Source organism: Mastomys coucha, unplaced genomic scaffold (genome assembly GCF_008632895.1).
Source record: "Mastomys coucha isolate ucsf_1 unplaced genomic scaffold, UCSF_Mcou_1 pScaffold23, whole genome shotgun sequence".
In the NCBI taxonomy this organism is placed as follows: Eukaryota; Metazoa; Chordata; class Mammalia; order Rodentia; family Muridae; genus Mastomys; species Mastomys coucha.
In genome coordinates, this window is record NW_022196906.1 from 3,775,855 (window position 1) to 3,795,112 (window position 19,258).

General features: G+C 40.8%; 1 protein-coding gene across 1 annotated transcript in view; it reads right to left on the reverse strand.

Moving 5' to 3' along the window:
• The window catches only part of Arhgap42 (Rho GTPase activating protein 42), a 244,151-nt gene that overhangs the window by 171,816 nt on the left and 53,077 nt on the right, over nucleotides 1–19,258 (reverse strand). Inside the window, exon 2 of the mRNA XM_031344323.1 lies at nucleotides 8,030–8,125. Within this exon, the coding sequence (XP_031200183.1) occupies nucleotides 8,030–8,125 (96 nt within the window). The remainder of the gene's footprint in view (nucleotides 1–8,029; nucleotides 8,126–19,258) is intronic.

The following is a 19,258-nucleotide window of genomic DNA, read 5'->3' on the forward strand; positions in this document are numbered from 1 at the left end:
TACATTCGGGCAAAAGCTTGGGTCACCCTCCAAGGCCCTGTCCCCAGAGAGATGCACAGAGTTTAAAATACAATAGGTAATCCATAACAAAAGAAGAGAAAACCAACTTCAATTCTGCTTTGAATTTTTTCACGTTTACAAACATTAGAAAATACACGCTTCTAACACATACGTAAGAATCATATGCATGTGCATACATGTGTAGGTCCCTGCATATGTGTACAGTGCTTCCTCAAATTTAGAATACCATACATTAAAAATCATATTAGACATGTCCCACTGGATGTACCAAGCTAGTCTTGAACTCACAGTCCTCTTGTGTCAGCTGCCAAAGTGGCTAGGCTTACTAAATGTACCACCATGCCTAATTAGTTTGTTTTTAGTGTGACTGTAAAGTTCTATTTCTTTGATGGTTTAGGAGGCACTGCAGGGAGGCTAGTCATTCAACCAATAGTAAGCATTGATGACAAACGGCACTCCAGAGCACTGAGAAGGTGCAGACACTGGTGTCTAACTCATTTCTTTGAAAAAGCTAGGGGAGACAGCTGGCGCCTCTGTAAAACCACTTTCAGTAGAATAAAACCATGAAAAAAAATTGGCTTTGGGAGATTCATGCATATCAATAAGATAGAACAAATAATCAAAGAAAATAACAACAACAAACCCACCTTTTATTTAGGTTTGTGACATTGGAGGTTTTCTGAGTCACTTTCTTTTATTGAACCCCAAAATTAAGAGAAATAAACTAATTTTTAAACTCCAAATAAACTCCAGTTTCTTAAAATACACATGAGCCAAGGCTTATGAACCAAGCCCTTGAGAGGACTGGAATGTCAAGGTCTTCCTTGGCTACACAGAGAGCTGCAGGCCAGTGTGCACTACATGAGAACTTGTCTAAAAGAAAATAAACCTATTAAGGTAGGACAAAATAAATAAAATATAAATCTGACAACATGATCTTACTAAAGTGACATTCTCTCACTAACTTAGCGTTCCTGGATAGGCCATGCTCTGCTGTTTCGGGTGGGTGGTTTCTACGAGGGTACATAAATAAGGGTGGCTTTAAAAAAAGGAGAGATGGAAAACAATAATTCAATTGTCTGACTGAGAGCTACTAAAGAGTAAAATATGCTTCCTCCAGAGTTCAAAAGAAAATGTTATTTGTATAAACAATCCAGGCTTTTGGAAGTGTTCCACTTTTGGGTTACTTCTTGATTCACATAACCACACTTAAGTGGGCTATAATGATTTGTAAAACCTGACAGACTGTCTTTCAAATCAGCAAATGAAGAGGGATTCTTTTTCCTTAGATTTAATAAAATGTCAAAGGTCTCTTTAGAAAACCTGTACTTCATAGTACCATTGTACTTCATAGTATTGTTTATGACATTGTTTAAAAAGAGACCCCAAATCAACAAGTAGCAGGCAGAGGCCCAAGCAGTCAAAAAATGTCCAAGAAAGGTTTCATGGCTACAAAGAGCTCCACTTGATGAACCTTGCTGTAATTTAACAATCCTAAGGGCAACTGTATGGCTGTTGATGTATGAGTGAGTATTTGAAGTTGGTAACCACATTCTAAAGAAAATAGTTAGGGGGTTTTCAATAACTTAACCACTAGTTTGTTAGAAAGAAAAGTGGGTTCTTAAATAGAAGGCATTCTGGATTTATAATAGATCAATTATTTATATTATTTTTTTCATGTGTATGTGCATGTAGTATTTCTGTGTGTGGACTCATGTGTGTGTGTGCATGCTCATGTACATGAGTATGTCTGCATGTGCAAGCCCCAAGGTTAATGTTAGGAATGTTCCCACACCATTCTTACACTATTTTCTTTGAGGCAGGGTTTCCCAGTTGATCCCAGGGCTTGGCAAGTTTCTTTAGCCAACTTTCTCTGAGATGCATACACCTTCTGCATCTTCTGAGGCTGGAATTTTATGTCTGTGGGCTTTGGACGCTGGAATACTAGTCCTGTTTGTGTAGCAACCCTTTCCACTGCTGAGCCATCTCCTTAGCATATGCCTGTTAGCCTTCATCAAATGCAGCTTTCTAAGTGTTTCTAGCCTACATAAGAATTCCCTCACAATACAGAGCAAATAGCTGGTCAAACTGAAGCTTCTCCAACTGCCTCACTGAGAAATGCCTTCATTTAACACCCTCAGACCAATCTTCTGGGATCACTCAGGCTCCAAACTTTAACTCACTATAGAGCTCCTTTGCTTCTATAACACTCTGTACCAAGGAGATATCAAACAAAATACATATTTATACTTGGATAAAGCAATGTTGACTCAAACATACCCACTAAACTGGGTGTGGTGGTACACACCTGTAATCTCAACACTTGGGAGGTGCAGGCAGGCAGATCCAGACCTCAAGGTTACTCTTAGCCACATAGCAAGTTCAAGACCAGCATAGAGTATATGAGACCCTGTCTCAAACAAAAGTATGCCAAAGACATAACTCAGGAGGTGAATCACTAAGGGAAACGTTTAGCAGATAAAGTACTCTGCCTTATAAGTCTGAGGATCCAAGTTCAATCTCTGGGACCAAGAAAAAGTGGAATAAGAGAACCAATTCCATAATGTACTCTGATAGCAAATGGAGCTGTTTATCTTAAATTTAACAGCTGCAGCTTCGTTTTTCACCATAGTCTCCTGATAACAGAACAAAAAGAACCAAAATTATATAATACCATCCAAAACAATGTCAGATAAATAACAAAGCTTGGTTCAGGTTCAACTCCACCATGAAAACATGTACATATAATGTGTACTGTATTGCCCTGGGTAACCTGTTTTTGAAGGCAACAGGTTCTTCATTCTAGACAAGTGGACACTAATGACCCTCGTTACTCTGAGCACACATTTGCACTCAAAACATAGTTAAATACAGGAACAGAAATGTACTAATCAGATCAGAAACAGCTAGATGGTCATCACAAAAAACACACTCTGTTCTCAATCACTCAACTAGTTGGCTCCTTTTTCCATTAAGGGTTTGGCATGAACCTTAGTTGGCAGGTAGCTATGAGTTACCTATCTCCAACACAAGTGTGTTCTATTTAGGTGTGTCTAACTGAATGACGTCTTTACCTAAAACATTTACTAGCAAACTGACTCTTCTTGGTAAATGTCTAACTCTTTTTGTTGTTGTTGTTGTTGTTTTTGTTTGTTTATTTGTTTGCTTTTTGAGACAGGGTTTCTCTGTTGTAGCCCTGGCTGTCCTGGAACTCACTCTGTAAACCAGGCTGACTTAGAACTCAGAAATCCACCTGCCTCTGCCTTCCAAGTTCTGGGATTAAAGGCGTGTGCCACCACCACCTGGCTATGTCTAACTCTTGAATGCAAGTGTCACCTCTTCCAGGACTTTCCTAGGAGTTTCCAAGAGATAGCCACAGGACACTACCTCCTTACCAAAGCTGTTTATGCACAACCACACATGCACTGCAAGATGCTTTCCAGGATTGCTTAGAACAAACAAACTTTGATTAGCTCAGCTTGACTAAAAATTTCTGAATTTCTTTAAAGTCTAGACTTGGATAAAGTCTATACGTGGATAAAGCAATGTTGACTCAAACATACTAAACTGGCTGTGGTGGTAAACTCCTATAATCTCAACACTTGGGAGGTGCAGGCAGGCAGATCCAGACTTCACGATTACTCTTAGCTGCATAGCAAGTTCAAGACCAGCACAGAGTATATGAGACCCTGTCTCAAACAAAAGTAGGGTCAGAGATCTATCTATCTATCTATCTATCTATCTATCTATCTATCTATCTATCTATCTATGTACATATGTGTATATACATATATATATATACAGAGAGAGAGAGAAAGAGAGAGAGAGAGAGAGAGAGAGAGACAGACTAGGACTCAGGAATTATTTCAAGGGCTGAAGAGATGGCTCACTAGTAAAACATCTGACACTCAAGAGTTTAAATGAGCAAAGCCACATAAAAGCTCAGTCCAGTAATGCACACTTATAATCCCAGAACACTGCAGTCAGATGAAAGACAGAGACAGGAGAATCCTCAGAAGCTATAGACCATCTAGCCTGCAATACTCAGCTGAAGAGAAGGAAAAAATTCACTATCTCAAACAAGCTGAAGACTAGGACCAACATTGGGGTTGTGTTCTGACCCCTATTTGTACATGATGGCCTGTGCATATACGTGTACAAGCTCACACACACACATACACACATACTCAAACATGCAAACACATACATGAATCACATGCACAAGGATATTACAATTTATTTCAAATAGTAAGTTCTAAAAATAGAATAACAAATCAGAGTAACATGCATGCTCTGCCTTCAGTAGGAATGGAGTAAACACTAAAGTGATATATGAAAATGCACCAAATTCATTATCCTATACGCTCAAGTGCTGAATTAACTTTGTAAGACTACCCGTCTCATAGGTAGGCTCACAGTAATATCTTTGAACTTTCAAATATTCAAACCAAATCACTATAAACAGGATTTTCAATAGAATAAGACTTCTTTCTGTATACAAACCCTTTTGTTCCTACTAGCCTTAAGGGTGTGTATATAACTCCTGTTGGAACATGGCCAATCCCAGCATGAGTGGGTACCAGGAATACCATTGCAAAGCATACTGTATTTTTGCAGTGATTGGAAAGTATTACTGCATAGTAATAGATCATAGCAAAATAATTGTGCACTTTTTTCTAACCTACCCTATAAATATACCACTTAAGAGAGAGGTTGACACCTCTCACCACACTAATTTCTAACCTCCAGATTCCTAACTCAGCCTTCTTAGCTCAGAACCCCTAAGTGGTACACAAAGTGTGCAATTTGAGCAGCAGTTAGAAAGCTATCTAGATGGATTCAGAAAGCTGCTTCTACATATCCAGTGCTACGTGCAGCAGGTAAGCCAGTGAGTGCAAGCAAAAGCCCACAGCTCACCTATCCGTGGTACAGAGGAGCAATGGTTTCTAGCAGTTTTGGGTAGGTAGAATGCTCTGTTTGGAACTTCAGCACAGGAGTGTCCCCAAGAAGTCCCCACTGGGTCCTGCATGAGTAAAGTTTGCTTTGTTCCAAACCGTGCACACGGGCAATCCATGGGAAAAAAAAAAAAACCCTGTCTGAAGGTCATGAGTGTAGGCAGAAGGTGGGGATTTACAGGCTGGGTACTGATGTTCTCACTGAGCAGACGCCCCATAAGAGCGTTCACAGACTAAGGAGCTAGGCTGCCATGTGAAGGTGCCTCCTTTTCCATAATCAAGGTCTGGATATGTCTCTTTCCACCATGGGCACATGAGAAACCTGCCATCCTGTCTCCTGCTCCCACTCTCCCCACCAACAGAAAGCCTGCCACCGCTGTGACTACACATCACTGCTCACTGAGAAGAGAGCTTTCTGTCGTTGTTAATCCGTCAGATTTTACATTTACACCATGGATCAGTCTCAAGATGATTGTGGCTGAAGCTGTCTTGGCCATTAGTCAACTGCTGAACTAATCACAGCTTGCTCCTCTCTCTTTCTCTGTCTCTCTCCCTCCCTTCACCCTCCTGTCTCTCTCTCTGTTTTTTGTTTTGTTATTTTTGTTTGTTTGTTTTGAGACAGGACCTGTCTTGTGTAGACCAGACTAACTTCAAATTCAGAGATTTACCAGCCTCTGCCTTCCATCCAACTGCTAAAGGCATTCACCACCACGATCAGCTCTGTCTCTGTTTTATTTCTCTTTTGCTGAATTGGAGAAAAAGAGAGTCTAAATAAAAAAAAAAACTTGTCCTGGAGCTTCAGTGAGTTTGGGATAGGATATGAAATGTTGTACTTTTCCCTGCAGAACTGGAGCTACTGAGCGCATGCCAAGGCATCCCCTTCGACCTCAGTAGATTCATACCTCAGACTGGGGTATGCGTCTCTCTCAGCTCCCTGCCCATGGAAACAGGTTGGGATAATCTCATAACTCTCATCTATCAGAAAGTAATCAAAGTGTTCTATTACCCACAAAATTTATTTTAAAATCTTTACACTGCATTTGGAGGCTAAGTTATGAGATATACATGTTGAGTGATTAACATAAATGAATTTACTACTTTTACATTATTTCTTATCAGTGGTTATAGAAATAATTTCTGCCTATAAGAAATCATTTTACTCAGGACTGGGAATATAGCTCAGTGGTCAATCTCAGTGAAAGTCTCTGTGTTCCACCTTCAGTAGCACAAGCACACAGAGGTGAATTAAGCAACTTGTACATAATAACCCGAAAGTCTCTTGATGTAAAATTAGCAGGCAGCATTTACTCCTTCATTACCATCACCTCATCTATTATCTTATCCACAGAACCCTTAAACAGAATATAATTACATACTGGCAGCTAACATTAAGCCATCATCTACTGGGCAATGCACACTTTTCCAATCTAATCTGCAAGCAAGGAGAACACAACATTGTATGTTTAGTTATACAGGAAAGAGTCTAATAGATGAGAGGTGAAGCTCCCCACTAGCCTGAGAAGTTACCTAGTGCCTGCTTGGACAGCTGTAAAGTGGATGACTAAGACCCTGCCTTTGCAGCTCCCACATTCCTCAAGTGTGACTTCAAGAGAAGCCTTACCGCAAAGGCTTTTTGGAAAGCTACAGACTATATGGACAACTTTTGCATGCATGCTTAGCAGTCATAGTGAGAAAAAATCTGGAGCAACCTATAGGTACTCAAGACACCATTTTATTGATTTCCATAAGCTCATGTTTATGAACCTGACGGAATAAAGTCACCAAACTAAATGGTGCCTGTACAGAATCAAAAGTATTTGCATAATCTTTTGCAAAGGAAAAACTTCTAATTATGTGCTTCGTTATATCAGAAACACATAGAAAACTGAAAGCTTCTTAAATCATATCTTCAACAGACTGTCTCTGATGAAGTTAGCCTAAGTCAAATGCCAAGGCCTGCATTAAGGAGCCTGGCTTTTGCACCCACAGGATTTAGTTTTATAGCTAAGTAAAAACTAATACAATTACTTGAGTATTTTCCTAAATAGTGATGCTTGTGTTATTATTCTCCTAGTAATATAGGCTAGGCTTTATCTGGCTATGTTAGCTGTGTGTGTTTACAACTCAAATATAAAGTGGAACAGCATTCGCTGAGCATATCAACAACCTAGTGGTATGATCTCCAATAATGTAACAAAAAAAAGTGACCAGATAGTTCCAGAGGATAAGGGGACCTGATCATTCCTGCTCATCCTTCCCACTCATCCTAAGGATGAAGGAAGGGACATGTTGTGTAATGTTCATGTAGCAAGCAGGTCTCTCCTCATTTCCTATTGACACCCCAACAGTCATAAGTGAGCCACTTTCCAGATTGAAGCAAGAAGAGCCATCTAAAAACCCAAGTACCAGCCATAACCATGAGCCCCTCACACTCCTAATCATATAGCTCACCAAGTAATCACTGGCTTGCCTAGCATCCTTAAAGCCTTGGGTTTCATCTCAATACCATGTAAGCCAGGAATTTAAAGTCATCTTGCCTACCTAGTAAGTTGAAGGAAATCTGGTATATGTGAGACCTGGTCTCAAAAATGTTCCAAAAACTAAATATACTTTCTGCCTGAGAGTTGTTGAACTGTAATCTGTTGGAACCCTAGCTCAACACATCGTGACTAAATGTGCTTTGTTTTCTTTCTAAACAAATGCTAGTGTTAGCCAAGATTTGAGTAGTAGTGTAAGAAAAAAGAAAGGTAGCTCTTAAATCCTACACCACATAGACTGCTCAGCCTGTGCTTGAAGACAGAGGCAAACACTGTTACCACTATTTTCTCAAAGTGCTGACCTGAGTTAGAATGATTAAGTAATTTCCCCATGGGAGGAAAAAAAGTCAATTTAGAAATGATTTGTAATATGTTCTCACAGAAACTCAAAATCACACCTTCAGTTTTATTAAACTCAGAGGCTATTTTAAATATTTATGATTTAGATATGTGCAGTGTCTATGTGATTTCAGTGAGAACACTACCTGCAGTTAACACATGGACTCCAGTACTCACCAATACTGATTTCATCATCAGTTTCTGCATCTCCAATACACTCAAACTGGAAGTCTTGCAGAGACTGGGAAAACTTCTGTACAGCCATGGACAGATCTGCAGTGAATAGAGACACATCATGAGGTGAGGTGCTCCAGAAAATCAAAGGTAAACAAGGTTTTAAAATAGGAGCTCGGCAAATTGAAGAAAACATAGCAAGACTACTAAATAGCTACATGTTTTAGGGTCTGAAACTGCCCTTTGACCCTTCAAGACTAGAGTGTGGCCAGTAGATTACCTGGAAGCCTTTATCAGGGAACGGCCGCTCACACATCATAAAAGAGACATTTATTTGAAAACAGAAGGAATTTGAGAGGTGACTACCGGGGTTGAGAAGAAGCTGAATGGTAGCTAGGAAGGGCTCAATGCACCCTGTGAGAAAGGTAGGAATGACTTTTACCCAGTGGATTACTGGCTTAGGTGCTGAAGGCGAAAGATGACCTGGGAGGCTATTTACAAAGAACTTTGTGATTTATTGGAGACCTGTGTAAACACACACCCATGCAGGCTTTAGTCCAAACAAGGATCACAGTGGAAAGTCAGAAAAGGAATTCATCTTTATTTCTGGGGTGAAGAATAAAGTACCTTCCATGCCCAACCCCCAAAAAGTAATCTTGGGGAGCAGCCACCTTGGATGCATTTCTAGTCCTGAGCTGGGCTGCCTGGATTGAAAGCCACAGCCACCCCTCCACTGGCTTCCACCCCTCCACTGGCTTCCACCCCTCCACTGGCTTCCACCCCTCCACTGGCTTCCACCCCTCCACTGGCTTGCTGTTACCGTGGGCTACTGGCTGAACTGCTCTGGGCTTCATTTCCTGCTATTATATGGAAAACTGGAATAACAATGACTTGTTTCCAGAATTGAATGAATATTTGCAAAGGATTTATAAGAGCAGTGACAGGTCCTTAAACTCCACTCAAATGTGTCAAATGAAACTAAAAATAATCAGCTTCACGGTACACTGTCGGGGAAACTATGACGTTCTCATCTCTCAGAACCATGCTGACCTTTGTCCGCTGACTCTTCTGAAAATGTTTACAGTAAGAAAATGTACAGCTTTTTCAAACTAAATGATAAATGTATTCTATTTAACAGTATTCTTGCATGAATTATAAATCAATACTAAACCCCTCTATTTGACCAAATCTATAGGGACTAAAATGTTCTTGATGAAACTTTTACCAGAGTCTTGCCTCATGGCCTTCCTTGCTGGGTCTCTACAGCCTGCTGTTAGCAACGATCCTGCTAAGTGAGAGATAGTCCCTAGCCTCAGCATCCAGTCAGCTTCTTCAACACACCCCATGCCCGCCAATCTTTGCTGTAGAATTCCTTTCCTGTCCTCAGCACAAAGGCGCCTACCATGAGCACCACTCCTCAACATGTTTTTTTAACTAACAATTCCTTGTAAACCTACTCAGAACAGACAGGAAACTCTCCACTTTTTGTTAGTCCTAAACTGAGTCTCATGTCTACTGCAATAATCCTGACTTCTGCCATCCTCAGTCTTCCTTATAGGAATTAAACACTTGTGAAAGCATAAATCCAAGGAGCCATCGACAAAAACACTGGAGCATCCTCCAACACAAAGGACTGGCTTCCTTGCTGCATTCCCCAAAGGCCATTCTGAGAATCATCGGTCGCAAGTTGCAGAATTTGGGAGATTCTGTTGACAAGATTCTGTCTTTTTTTAAATATATTAGGAGGAAGTTTTGTTTGGTTGTTTTTTTTTATTTAAAAATAAAAATCATGTCCTTGAAAGAGACTTTCTCACAGATTGATACCTCTTCTTATTAAAGAGGAAAATTCTAGGGCCAGATACAAATCCCACTCCTGGATACTTTAAATTTATTTTCATCTTTAGAAAGATGAAGAGGGTTTCCTGGTGAATTCTTAGTCAGCAAGAAAAACAAGAGCTTTGTGGACTAGAGTTTCCAGTTGCCTGCAGTATACTCCTCTTTCCTTAAGCTCATTTTTCTGATCGTCACAAGGAAGTAATACTTCAGAACTGTTGGAAGGCTAGAGGAGGTTTGTACCTGGTACTTCTAAGAAAAGACAGTGAGTAGCACCCACTGTTATCATTGACTTCCTCTCAATGTACTTCATTGTACTTCCTTTACACAGGTAGTAAAGCTGACGAGCCTTTCAAAGTAGGGTGCCATGCACAAACATGCATTTACTGGGGTGCCCAGGTCTGATTAAACAGAATAACAGTAATGGCCATATCAAATAGTGTGAAGAGAGAGGAGGCACTCTGATTCGGATTCCTAGGATATGTTCAGCCAAACTGTCTGTGAGTCCTCTTGCTAAGACCAGAGGGAAGCATTCAATTTAACCTCTTTACTGTCCCACATAGACTACAAAGAAGGCTCATCTTATGCTGGCAGGAAAAGAGACCAGGGATTCTCCAATGTATGTTCTTCCTTCTCCCTCCCTCCCACCACCAAGAGATCTTCTGAGCCTCCTGTAATTCCAGATGAGCTGCTTGGACACATATGTCCTATGGAACTCTGGGTATAAGCTTCCATTTCTCCCTAAACTCCTTCTTAGCTCTATGGATTTCCTGAACTGCAAAGCAAAAGCTCTGCTGTTCTTTCAGTCACTGCTTTGAGTACCCACAATAATTTTTATCCTCAAACAAGAAAGTGCTTCCTTATAGTTACACTGTGAACCCAGGCAAGCACGAGGTCATTGGCCCTGTAAGAAGATTGACTGGTATCTATCCCTATAGTTTACAGGAGCTAGTGCTGCAGTGTGGGTAAGTTCTATGACTGTGTTAGGCAGTCATTCATAAGCAGATTTGGGGTCTTTGTGAATACTCGCATCCCATAATCAGCCACTGTAAAAGCAGGAGCTGAAATTGTAGGATGCTGACTGCTGTTCAAAAGACAGGATCTTAGACATACTCTTACAGTAAGTGGAGACACAATATACAAAAGGGCTCAAGGATTCTAAGGTCACTTTGTTATGAAAACTAATGTGAGGAGGAGGCCTGCCCATGCCAAGGGGTCCCCCTGAGAAATTATGCCATGCAACAGATCTGGTATAAGGGGCTTTATTGTGCTGTGTAGGGGGCATGAGGACCTGGAGACAAGGTAGAGGCGGGCAAGTGGACATGTAAACAGGCAGACAAATGAGAGCACAGCCATGAGGGCAGAGAAGGGGTGGGGGACAGAGAAGGACAGAAAGGGAAAGAGAGACTGGCCAGGAACACATGGGAACAGTGGGGTGGCCAGCAGGGCTTTTATATGCTACCCCCACTTCACCTGGTGGTGGCAGGTGATGGCAGCAGGTTATGACATAAGTCATTGCTAGGTCCCTTGAAGGAGCTTAGTGGAATTGCCTGGACACAAACACACTTTACCTAACTGGAGGCTTTTGGTTAAAGAACAAAACTACTACTGAGCCCTCCTACAAAAGTTAATCCTGCAAATAACCTGGTTAGAAAGGTGCTGCCCGGAAAAGCTATCTCAGAAACTTCAAGAGATAATATAAAAGCTACGTCCAGGCCAGCACAGTGGTTTCTCTGGCCATTGGCCTGGCTCATGCTGTGAGTGTTTTCCTCCTCATTGGCTTTCTTGAAGACTATTCCCCAAACAGAATAAGAGTACCTTTTTATTCTGCAATAAACTAACTTTGTCTACTATGTAATGTTTCATGTGTGTGCTCTGAATTCATTCGACAGACATCCGATGACCCAAGGAATGAAGGAATCTAGAGTGACATTTCAGTGGCATCTGTACCTCAATGTCCTCATCTGTTAGGCTATGGTTTGTCCTGGTCTCTGTAAGGAAAAACAGGGTAGACAATGCACCAAAAAGTCTCCTGGCAACTGGAGAGCACTGAGAACACACTAAGTGTTGCCAAGGCATGCATCTCAAAAAAAAAGGAGAAAGGAAATGTTCAGAGTGGCATAGCAGACCACAGTACCTGAAGCATGTTAAAGAAATCAGACTTAAACTTTTCAAGTGTCCTCTTTTGATGAATTAATAAGCAATCTAGCTGCAACAGATACTACTGTGTGTCTCTGTGTAAAATATGAGTGTCTATTTTAACACTAGATTAAGTTGGTCCTGACCCCCGATATCAATCCCAAGCCATCCACAGTGCTTTTGGAAGCATATCAGTTAGGATTACATGAGGGAATCCAGATCTCAAGCAGATTACAGAGCAGTTTTAAGACTAAAGGGGAAGGGTTACAGTTGGATGCACTCAGCTGCTGGTGGGTTTTGAATCCTTGACCCCCACACACACACCCCGCCTTCTATTTAGTCTCATTTTGCAGCTACCAAGGTTATAGTGAAATGCCAAACAATAATGTCATCAAGGCAAAGAACTTATGTTTGCTGTTAGCAATGCAACATAAAAAAAAAATGTGGAATGCTCCCTAAACCAATAATCTTGGTTCTATCTCCTACTTGGTGTACAATTCTGAACTAGAGAGCCCCATGTCCTTCATTGGTTTGAAAATAACACAAGCTAAAAAACAACCAACATATAAAACAAAATCAGAGACACAAACAACTTTATAGTTGTCTAGATGTAGTCCCTAAATAAAAGTAAAGCTTCAACCTCTTTTAAGTAAAGATTACTAACATCATAAAATAACCTCAGTTTTAAACCAAATTAAGGGCTAAGGCTATAACTCTGGTTGTAGAAATATTTGTGTAGCATCCACAAACCTCTGCTTTTCATCCTCCACAATCCATAAACCAGAAGTGGTGGTGCGTACCTGTAAGCCCAGCTCTCAGGACGTGGATTTGGGAGGATAGCAATGGCTACACCAAAAGTTTAAGGCAATCTTGGGCTACATGATATTATATTATTTAAAAAATAATTAATTGGCCGGGCGGTGGTGACACACACCTTTAATCCTAGCACTTGGGAGGCAGAGGCAGGCAGATTTCTGAGTTCGAGGCCAGCCTGGTCTACAGTGTGAGTTCCAGGACAGCCAGGGCTACACAGAGAAACCCTGTCTCGAAAAAACCAAACCAAAACTAATAATAATAATAATAATAATAATAATAATAATAATAATAAATTTGTAAATGTATCGCTAAATTTTAAATTATCACAAAAAACAGAAAATCAATTTTTCCACTTATATGCAAAAAGAAAGATTAATAGCATAAACCATGGGCTGGAGAGATGGCTCAGAAGTCAAGAACACTGCTCATCCAGAGGATTCAGAGAACCCATATGAAGACTTACAACCAGCTCTAATTCCAGTCCCGGGGATCTGTTGTCTTCGTCTGGTCTCCAATTACACCAGTCATTCATATGGTATACATCCACATTCAGATAACATATATTCATAACACTAAAGAAGTGAACATTTAATTGAAAAACTTATGAATCATCTCATGCAGAGGATCTAGCCCAGACACTGGGGTCTAAAGAACCAGGGCAGAGATCACATTCATTTCCTAGGGAGCAATGTCACCTCATCCACAGTTAACACACTTTGAATGTCATACACAGTGTTTCCTTCCCATCTGCCTGCCTCAGAGTTATGCATGGAGTGTCTTCCCAAGTAGTCACATTCAACTTGAGAGACATGGCCTTGCACTTAGTCAGCAATAATAACCTGTACCATCCAAGAAGAGGTAACACTAATGATACTCTGAAGCCTCATTTCATAAGAAGAAGACAAAGTCCCAAGTAAATATTTAATTATATTTCTATAAATATAACTATATTTCACATAGAGTTAAGGCTTGAGATCTACCTATAGTTTAGAAGAATCAGTGGATTTACTTATCCAGCATATTTTAAACAGTACAATAAACTGAAGAAAGGCTGTTACCCATGAATTTACCCAGTACCTGTCACATCTCGCCATTAGTACATGTTTAATGGTTGAAAGCACAGATTTATGAGAGCTAGGTAAATAGCTATAACTCTCAGAGACTATCTCCTTCTATGCTCTTACAAGGCCACATTCCCACAGTGGTGCTTTGAATGAGAAATGTCCCCTATTGTCTCATGCATTTGAACCCTGCCCACATTGATGGTGCTAACTATGGAGATTATGGTAAGCAGTAGAGTCTTGTTGGAGGAAGTATGGAGAGGGCTAGGAGAGGAATAGCTCCTTGGGGATAGGGATATATTCTTTGCTTCTTTAAAAACAAAAGACCTCAGTTCATTAGTGATGACACATACATAGGGGGAGGGGAAGGGGAGAAAGAAATAGAGAAGGAGAAGAAACGGACAAAGAAGAAGAAAGAGAAGAATTTTCATAATGTAAAGATTCCATTACAGAGAAGTTGCTGAAATGCTCATGGTAATGGAATAGAAGCTTTAATTTAATAAAAGCCACACAGCACATTACAGAACAGACCAAGCCAGAAGTCTGGCAAATAAGCCTCAGTTTTTAATCATCTCAGAGATGTTTTTTGGTGTTCTTTCTGGAATCACATGTGTCAACTTGTTCTATGCAGGAAAGTCCTAAGCAAAGCATGCTGGGCATGGCACAATCCAAGGAAAAGACAACTCGACTCCTGGTTTCTGCGGCTTTCACTTGAACAAAGTCTCTACATGATTGTTTTGCAAGTTTCTATTTTATGTACATGATCAAAAATAATGGATGTTGGCTAATTTAAAGAAATATTCCTCAGAAGACTCCAGAACAAAGCTCTGGGATTGTTAGTCACTCAATGAATGTAAAGTAAAACCGAATCAAGGAGTGTGTCTCTCCCAAAGCGGTCACTACATCGCTGTGGGCAAGCTGGTAGGAAACATAGCACCACAGATAGAACGGGCAGAGGCCACCCAGCCCTGACACCGCTCACTAGTGTGCCGTGTGCCGGGGTGGAGCAACCAGACTCCGTGGCATTCAGAGAGGGCGAAATCTATCAGCCCAGTGTGAATGACCTCACTCAGTTTCAGATGAACACTCTGGATCTCCATCTCCACACCCAGTAGACATAGGATATATTCACTCCTCTCGAAGGCAACACATATGAACAAAACATCTATTTCTAGCATGCAAAGAAGTCATGTTATTTAAAGGTGAGTGTGCTGGAAAGTAGTCCCCGAGTTAGAAAGAGTCGTTTTCTTGTGTCATAGATTGAGACAGACAAACACAAATGCCATTCTGAGGACTAACTGGTGGTGTGTGTCTCTGAGCAAGGAGTTAGCTTCACCAAATCCCAGGATTCTTTTGGAAAAAATAAAAAGGCACTACCTCCATGCCAGATTGCCGAGGCATTTATGCAGAATTTCATAAACATAGTATCCAGTTCAGAACAAGTACTGACTCACAACAATCATTAACTATTAAATCCCTATTTATTATGATAGCAGATGCAGAAGATGAAATATTTTCATTGTAAGAATAACACATCTAATCTGGTATTCAATTCCTATCTTCAGGAGAGCTTCAGTAAAAATAAATAGTGGGACTGGCTGCTCGTGAAGACCAAACAGTCTGCAATCCCATGAATGGTATGTGTTTGGGAAGCTATTCAGAAGATTCCAGCCTAAAAATAACAACAACAAGAGTCTAATACTTGCCCAGATTTTTTCTACGATATCTATAGAGCCATAAATTCCATAAAAATTAAAAATGAAAAGCCACAAAGATTTCACTATTGCTACAACCCAAGTTAAAAACAGATAGCTCAAACGGCAAAATAAACCACACATCTTCCTAACCCAGGGAAAATGCTTGAAAGAGTGAACGCCTGTGGGAGACTACAGCTCCTCCAGGTTCTTTATTTACTTCCATAACCATTCCTCTTCTCTGTGCTTGAGACAGAATCTTATGGAAGCCATGCTGGACTCAAACTTAATGCACAGTCAAGGAGGACTTTGAATTCCTGAGTGCTGGGCTGTTAGGTATGCAGCCCCACACCAAGTATGGATGCTCGCTGTGGACCCAGGACTTCCGGTGTCCTTGACAGGCCCTCTGACTAAGGCTGTCTCCCTAATCCTCCACATTGTAGCCACTTTTCTCTGGAGCACATACCATTTCTGTCTACCCAAGATCAAGACTTTGAACAAGACTTTGTGTTGCCATTACTCAGTCATTCACCAGCCTGTTGCCAACTCTTTTTTTTTTTTTTTTTTTTTGGTTTTTCGAGACAGGGTTTCTCTGTTTAGCCCTGGCTGTCCTGGAACTCCCTCTGTAGACCAGGCTGGCCTCGAACTCAGAAATCCGCCTGCCTCTGCCTCCCAAGTGCTGGGATTAAAGGCATGTGCCACCACTGCCTGGCCTGTTGCCAACTCTTAACAATTTATTTCCTTTTTGCATCCAAGCCTTCCTGGCGTCATATGCTATAGATATTTTCTGTTGAAGCATGCTTTGGGTACTTTCATTTCCCTGCAAAGCCACACACTAAGCTGTTGCCTTCTGAGTTATCATCTTTCTTCTATAGTTGTATTGTTTTTATTTCAGACAGTGGCTTTGTGTCATTCCCCCACCCCACTTCTATTGAAATTATATTTCCCCTCATGAGATGGAACCTCACGTGCAATGCTGCTTCAAAGCACTGAAGGGGGCAAGAACCTGAGACTAGATAGGTCATGAACCTACGAGAAAACCAAATACCACTGCTGTGCTAAAGAAACCTAGCAATACAATGACTTCTAATTGGAATTCTGTTATAGATATTTGCCTTGCTCAGCCATAATCCGAGACCCATAATCTGCTTCTTCCTGCATGCAGATGGAACAAATACAGAGACCCAGAGCTCGTCAATGTGCAGAGAGTAAGAGACCTTGGAACACTCTCTGTTCCATTTGGAACAGTCTCAAATGTGATATCTCAATCAAATCCTTCCTTTGGAGCTCAGAAAACTCTGCAGGACAAGAGTTGGAAAGAGTATAAATGCCAAAGTAGATAGATGGAGGAGAGAACAGGACCAAGGTTTTCTAGACACAGCAGGGATATAGTGTACATATGACTGCACCACTATGATGGCTAATGCTGAATAGCCCAGCAGTCTGCTTCAAGGGGAAGTTTAACAATTACTTGTGTTGTTATTGTCCTCATCATTGAGCACCTGCTGAAGCGCCTTAGGTGCTTCATTTTGTAATTACACGTATGGACATCCATAGGCCCTCAGCCTCCCCAGGCAATAACCACAATAGGATAAAGAACCTTCCTTCACATGACTTGGACAACCAGCTAAGCAGAGCAGATCTTAGGGATCAGTATAGTTATTTATTGAAAGTAAACTGAACCCTCTCTAGACCTAGAAAAGAGCACTTAGAGATAAGAAGGCAGTGAGTACACCCAAACTCACCTCCAGCTATGGACAGTGCCGTAGACACAAAGAAAAGAAGAACAGAGTCCCAGGAAACTCAGACTGAGTGGGATAGAGTCAGAGCAGACAGAATGGCTACAGGTTAATTCTTTAAAGTAAAAAATTATTAAAAGGCATTAAACCATGTGATCAACATCCATTATTATAGAAAAAGATATGGATTCCATTTTCTTTCAGCATCTTACAGTTACAAATACATCATGTAAAAAAGTTCTGAAAGTCCTGTATGATTGTGCACTCCTTTAATCCTAGTACTCAATAGGAAAGGGTGGGCAGATCTGTGAGTTAGAGGCCAGCCTTATCTACAAAGTGAGTTTCAGGCCAGCCAGAGCTAATAGAAACTCCTTATCTCAGCAAAAGAAAACAACATAGATTTAGTATACATGAGGACTCAGTGTATCTGTCCTTGGCTGGAGTGAACTCTGCTCTGAGGTCATGATGCAAGGTCACATGACAAACTAATGTCCACAGTTCTGGCCCTGCTACTCTTGGCTTCTGACCTTCTGTCCAGTGGATAACCTCATGTTCATGCCTTGCATCCTATGAAAAGCATGTTTTTTTTGTGATGCTGGAGGTGGAGTGCAGGCCTTTGTATGTTATAGTCAAGTGTTCCACTACCAAGATATAGCCCCAGTCTCCAAATTTAACAACTTAAATTCTGAGTCTCCTTTTAGAATTGCTTACCACTGCATAATCAAAGGGGCACAAATTAACTTTAAACAGGTAAGCAGGAGAAACGATCAGAAAAAAAAGTTCTTTCTTGCTAAGGTAATGAGTTTTTATTTAATTGTTGTGGTTTAAATATAAGTTCAAGTTTTACCAATCTGTTTCTACTTTTTAAAGTTTTTATTGTGTATTCATATGTTTAGGGAAGGGGTATAAGTGCAGGAAAGTTCACTCACCACGGCAGATATGTGGAGATCAAAGGACAACTTAACCAGAGAAAGGCAGTTAACATCATTTATTATATGGGTCTCGGGTATAGAACTCAGATCTTCAGGCTTGGCAGCAAGTAGCTAACTCACTGAGACATCTCAATAAGTCTTTACTAATAACTTTAATGGGCTATAAAATGGCCCAAAGACGTAGCTCAGTGGTGGATCTGTTGTCTAGTTTTCACAAAACCCTGTTTCTTCTGGATATGGTGACATGCACCTTTAATTCCAGCACTCTGGGCAGAGGCAGGCAGATCTCTGGAAGTTCCAAGTCAACCTGGTCCACATAACAAGCCCCAAGTCATCCAAAGCTACACAGTGGGACCCTGTCTCAAAAACAAACAAAAACACATCCCTAGGTTTGATCCCCCAAGACTAAGAATGAAAGAGAGGGGGGAAAGAACAGAGGAGAGTGTTCAGGGCAAGAAGAGAGATGGGTGGGTAAAAGACAAAACAGAACCATTCAAGCTACTGAGACGATGAGCCGGATTACAGGTCAAAGGCACAACTACCATGCCTCACAACTTCTGCCAAATCCTGGGAACCCACAGGAGAAATAAAGACGAATCCTCTGAATGTTGTTTCCTGACCTTCACAGTGCAGTGCAATGGTATGTGTATGTCCATGACCACCATACAAGCAACTCAATGAACAAAAAAGAGAGCAAAATCTTCAAAGACATATAGATAAGGAAGAACTCAATTAAAGACCTTACATTCAATAAGTGTTTCAATGAAACAAATAAACATTCATAGGGAATTTTTAAAAGTTTGACCACTCAGTAACTCCTTCATTCCTGGATGAATTTTATTCCATACCCATAGGCAATAAACCGGTACAAAATTTTAAGTGTGGTCTCTGGTGATGTGACAATTCAACCTTAAGGGGACAATTTGCCTTCAGGATAAATAACTAGAATACACTTGTTTCTTAGTGTAGTTTCTGGAAAGAGGATGTTATTTTTCCTGTTCGTGTTGCCTTTGCTGTG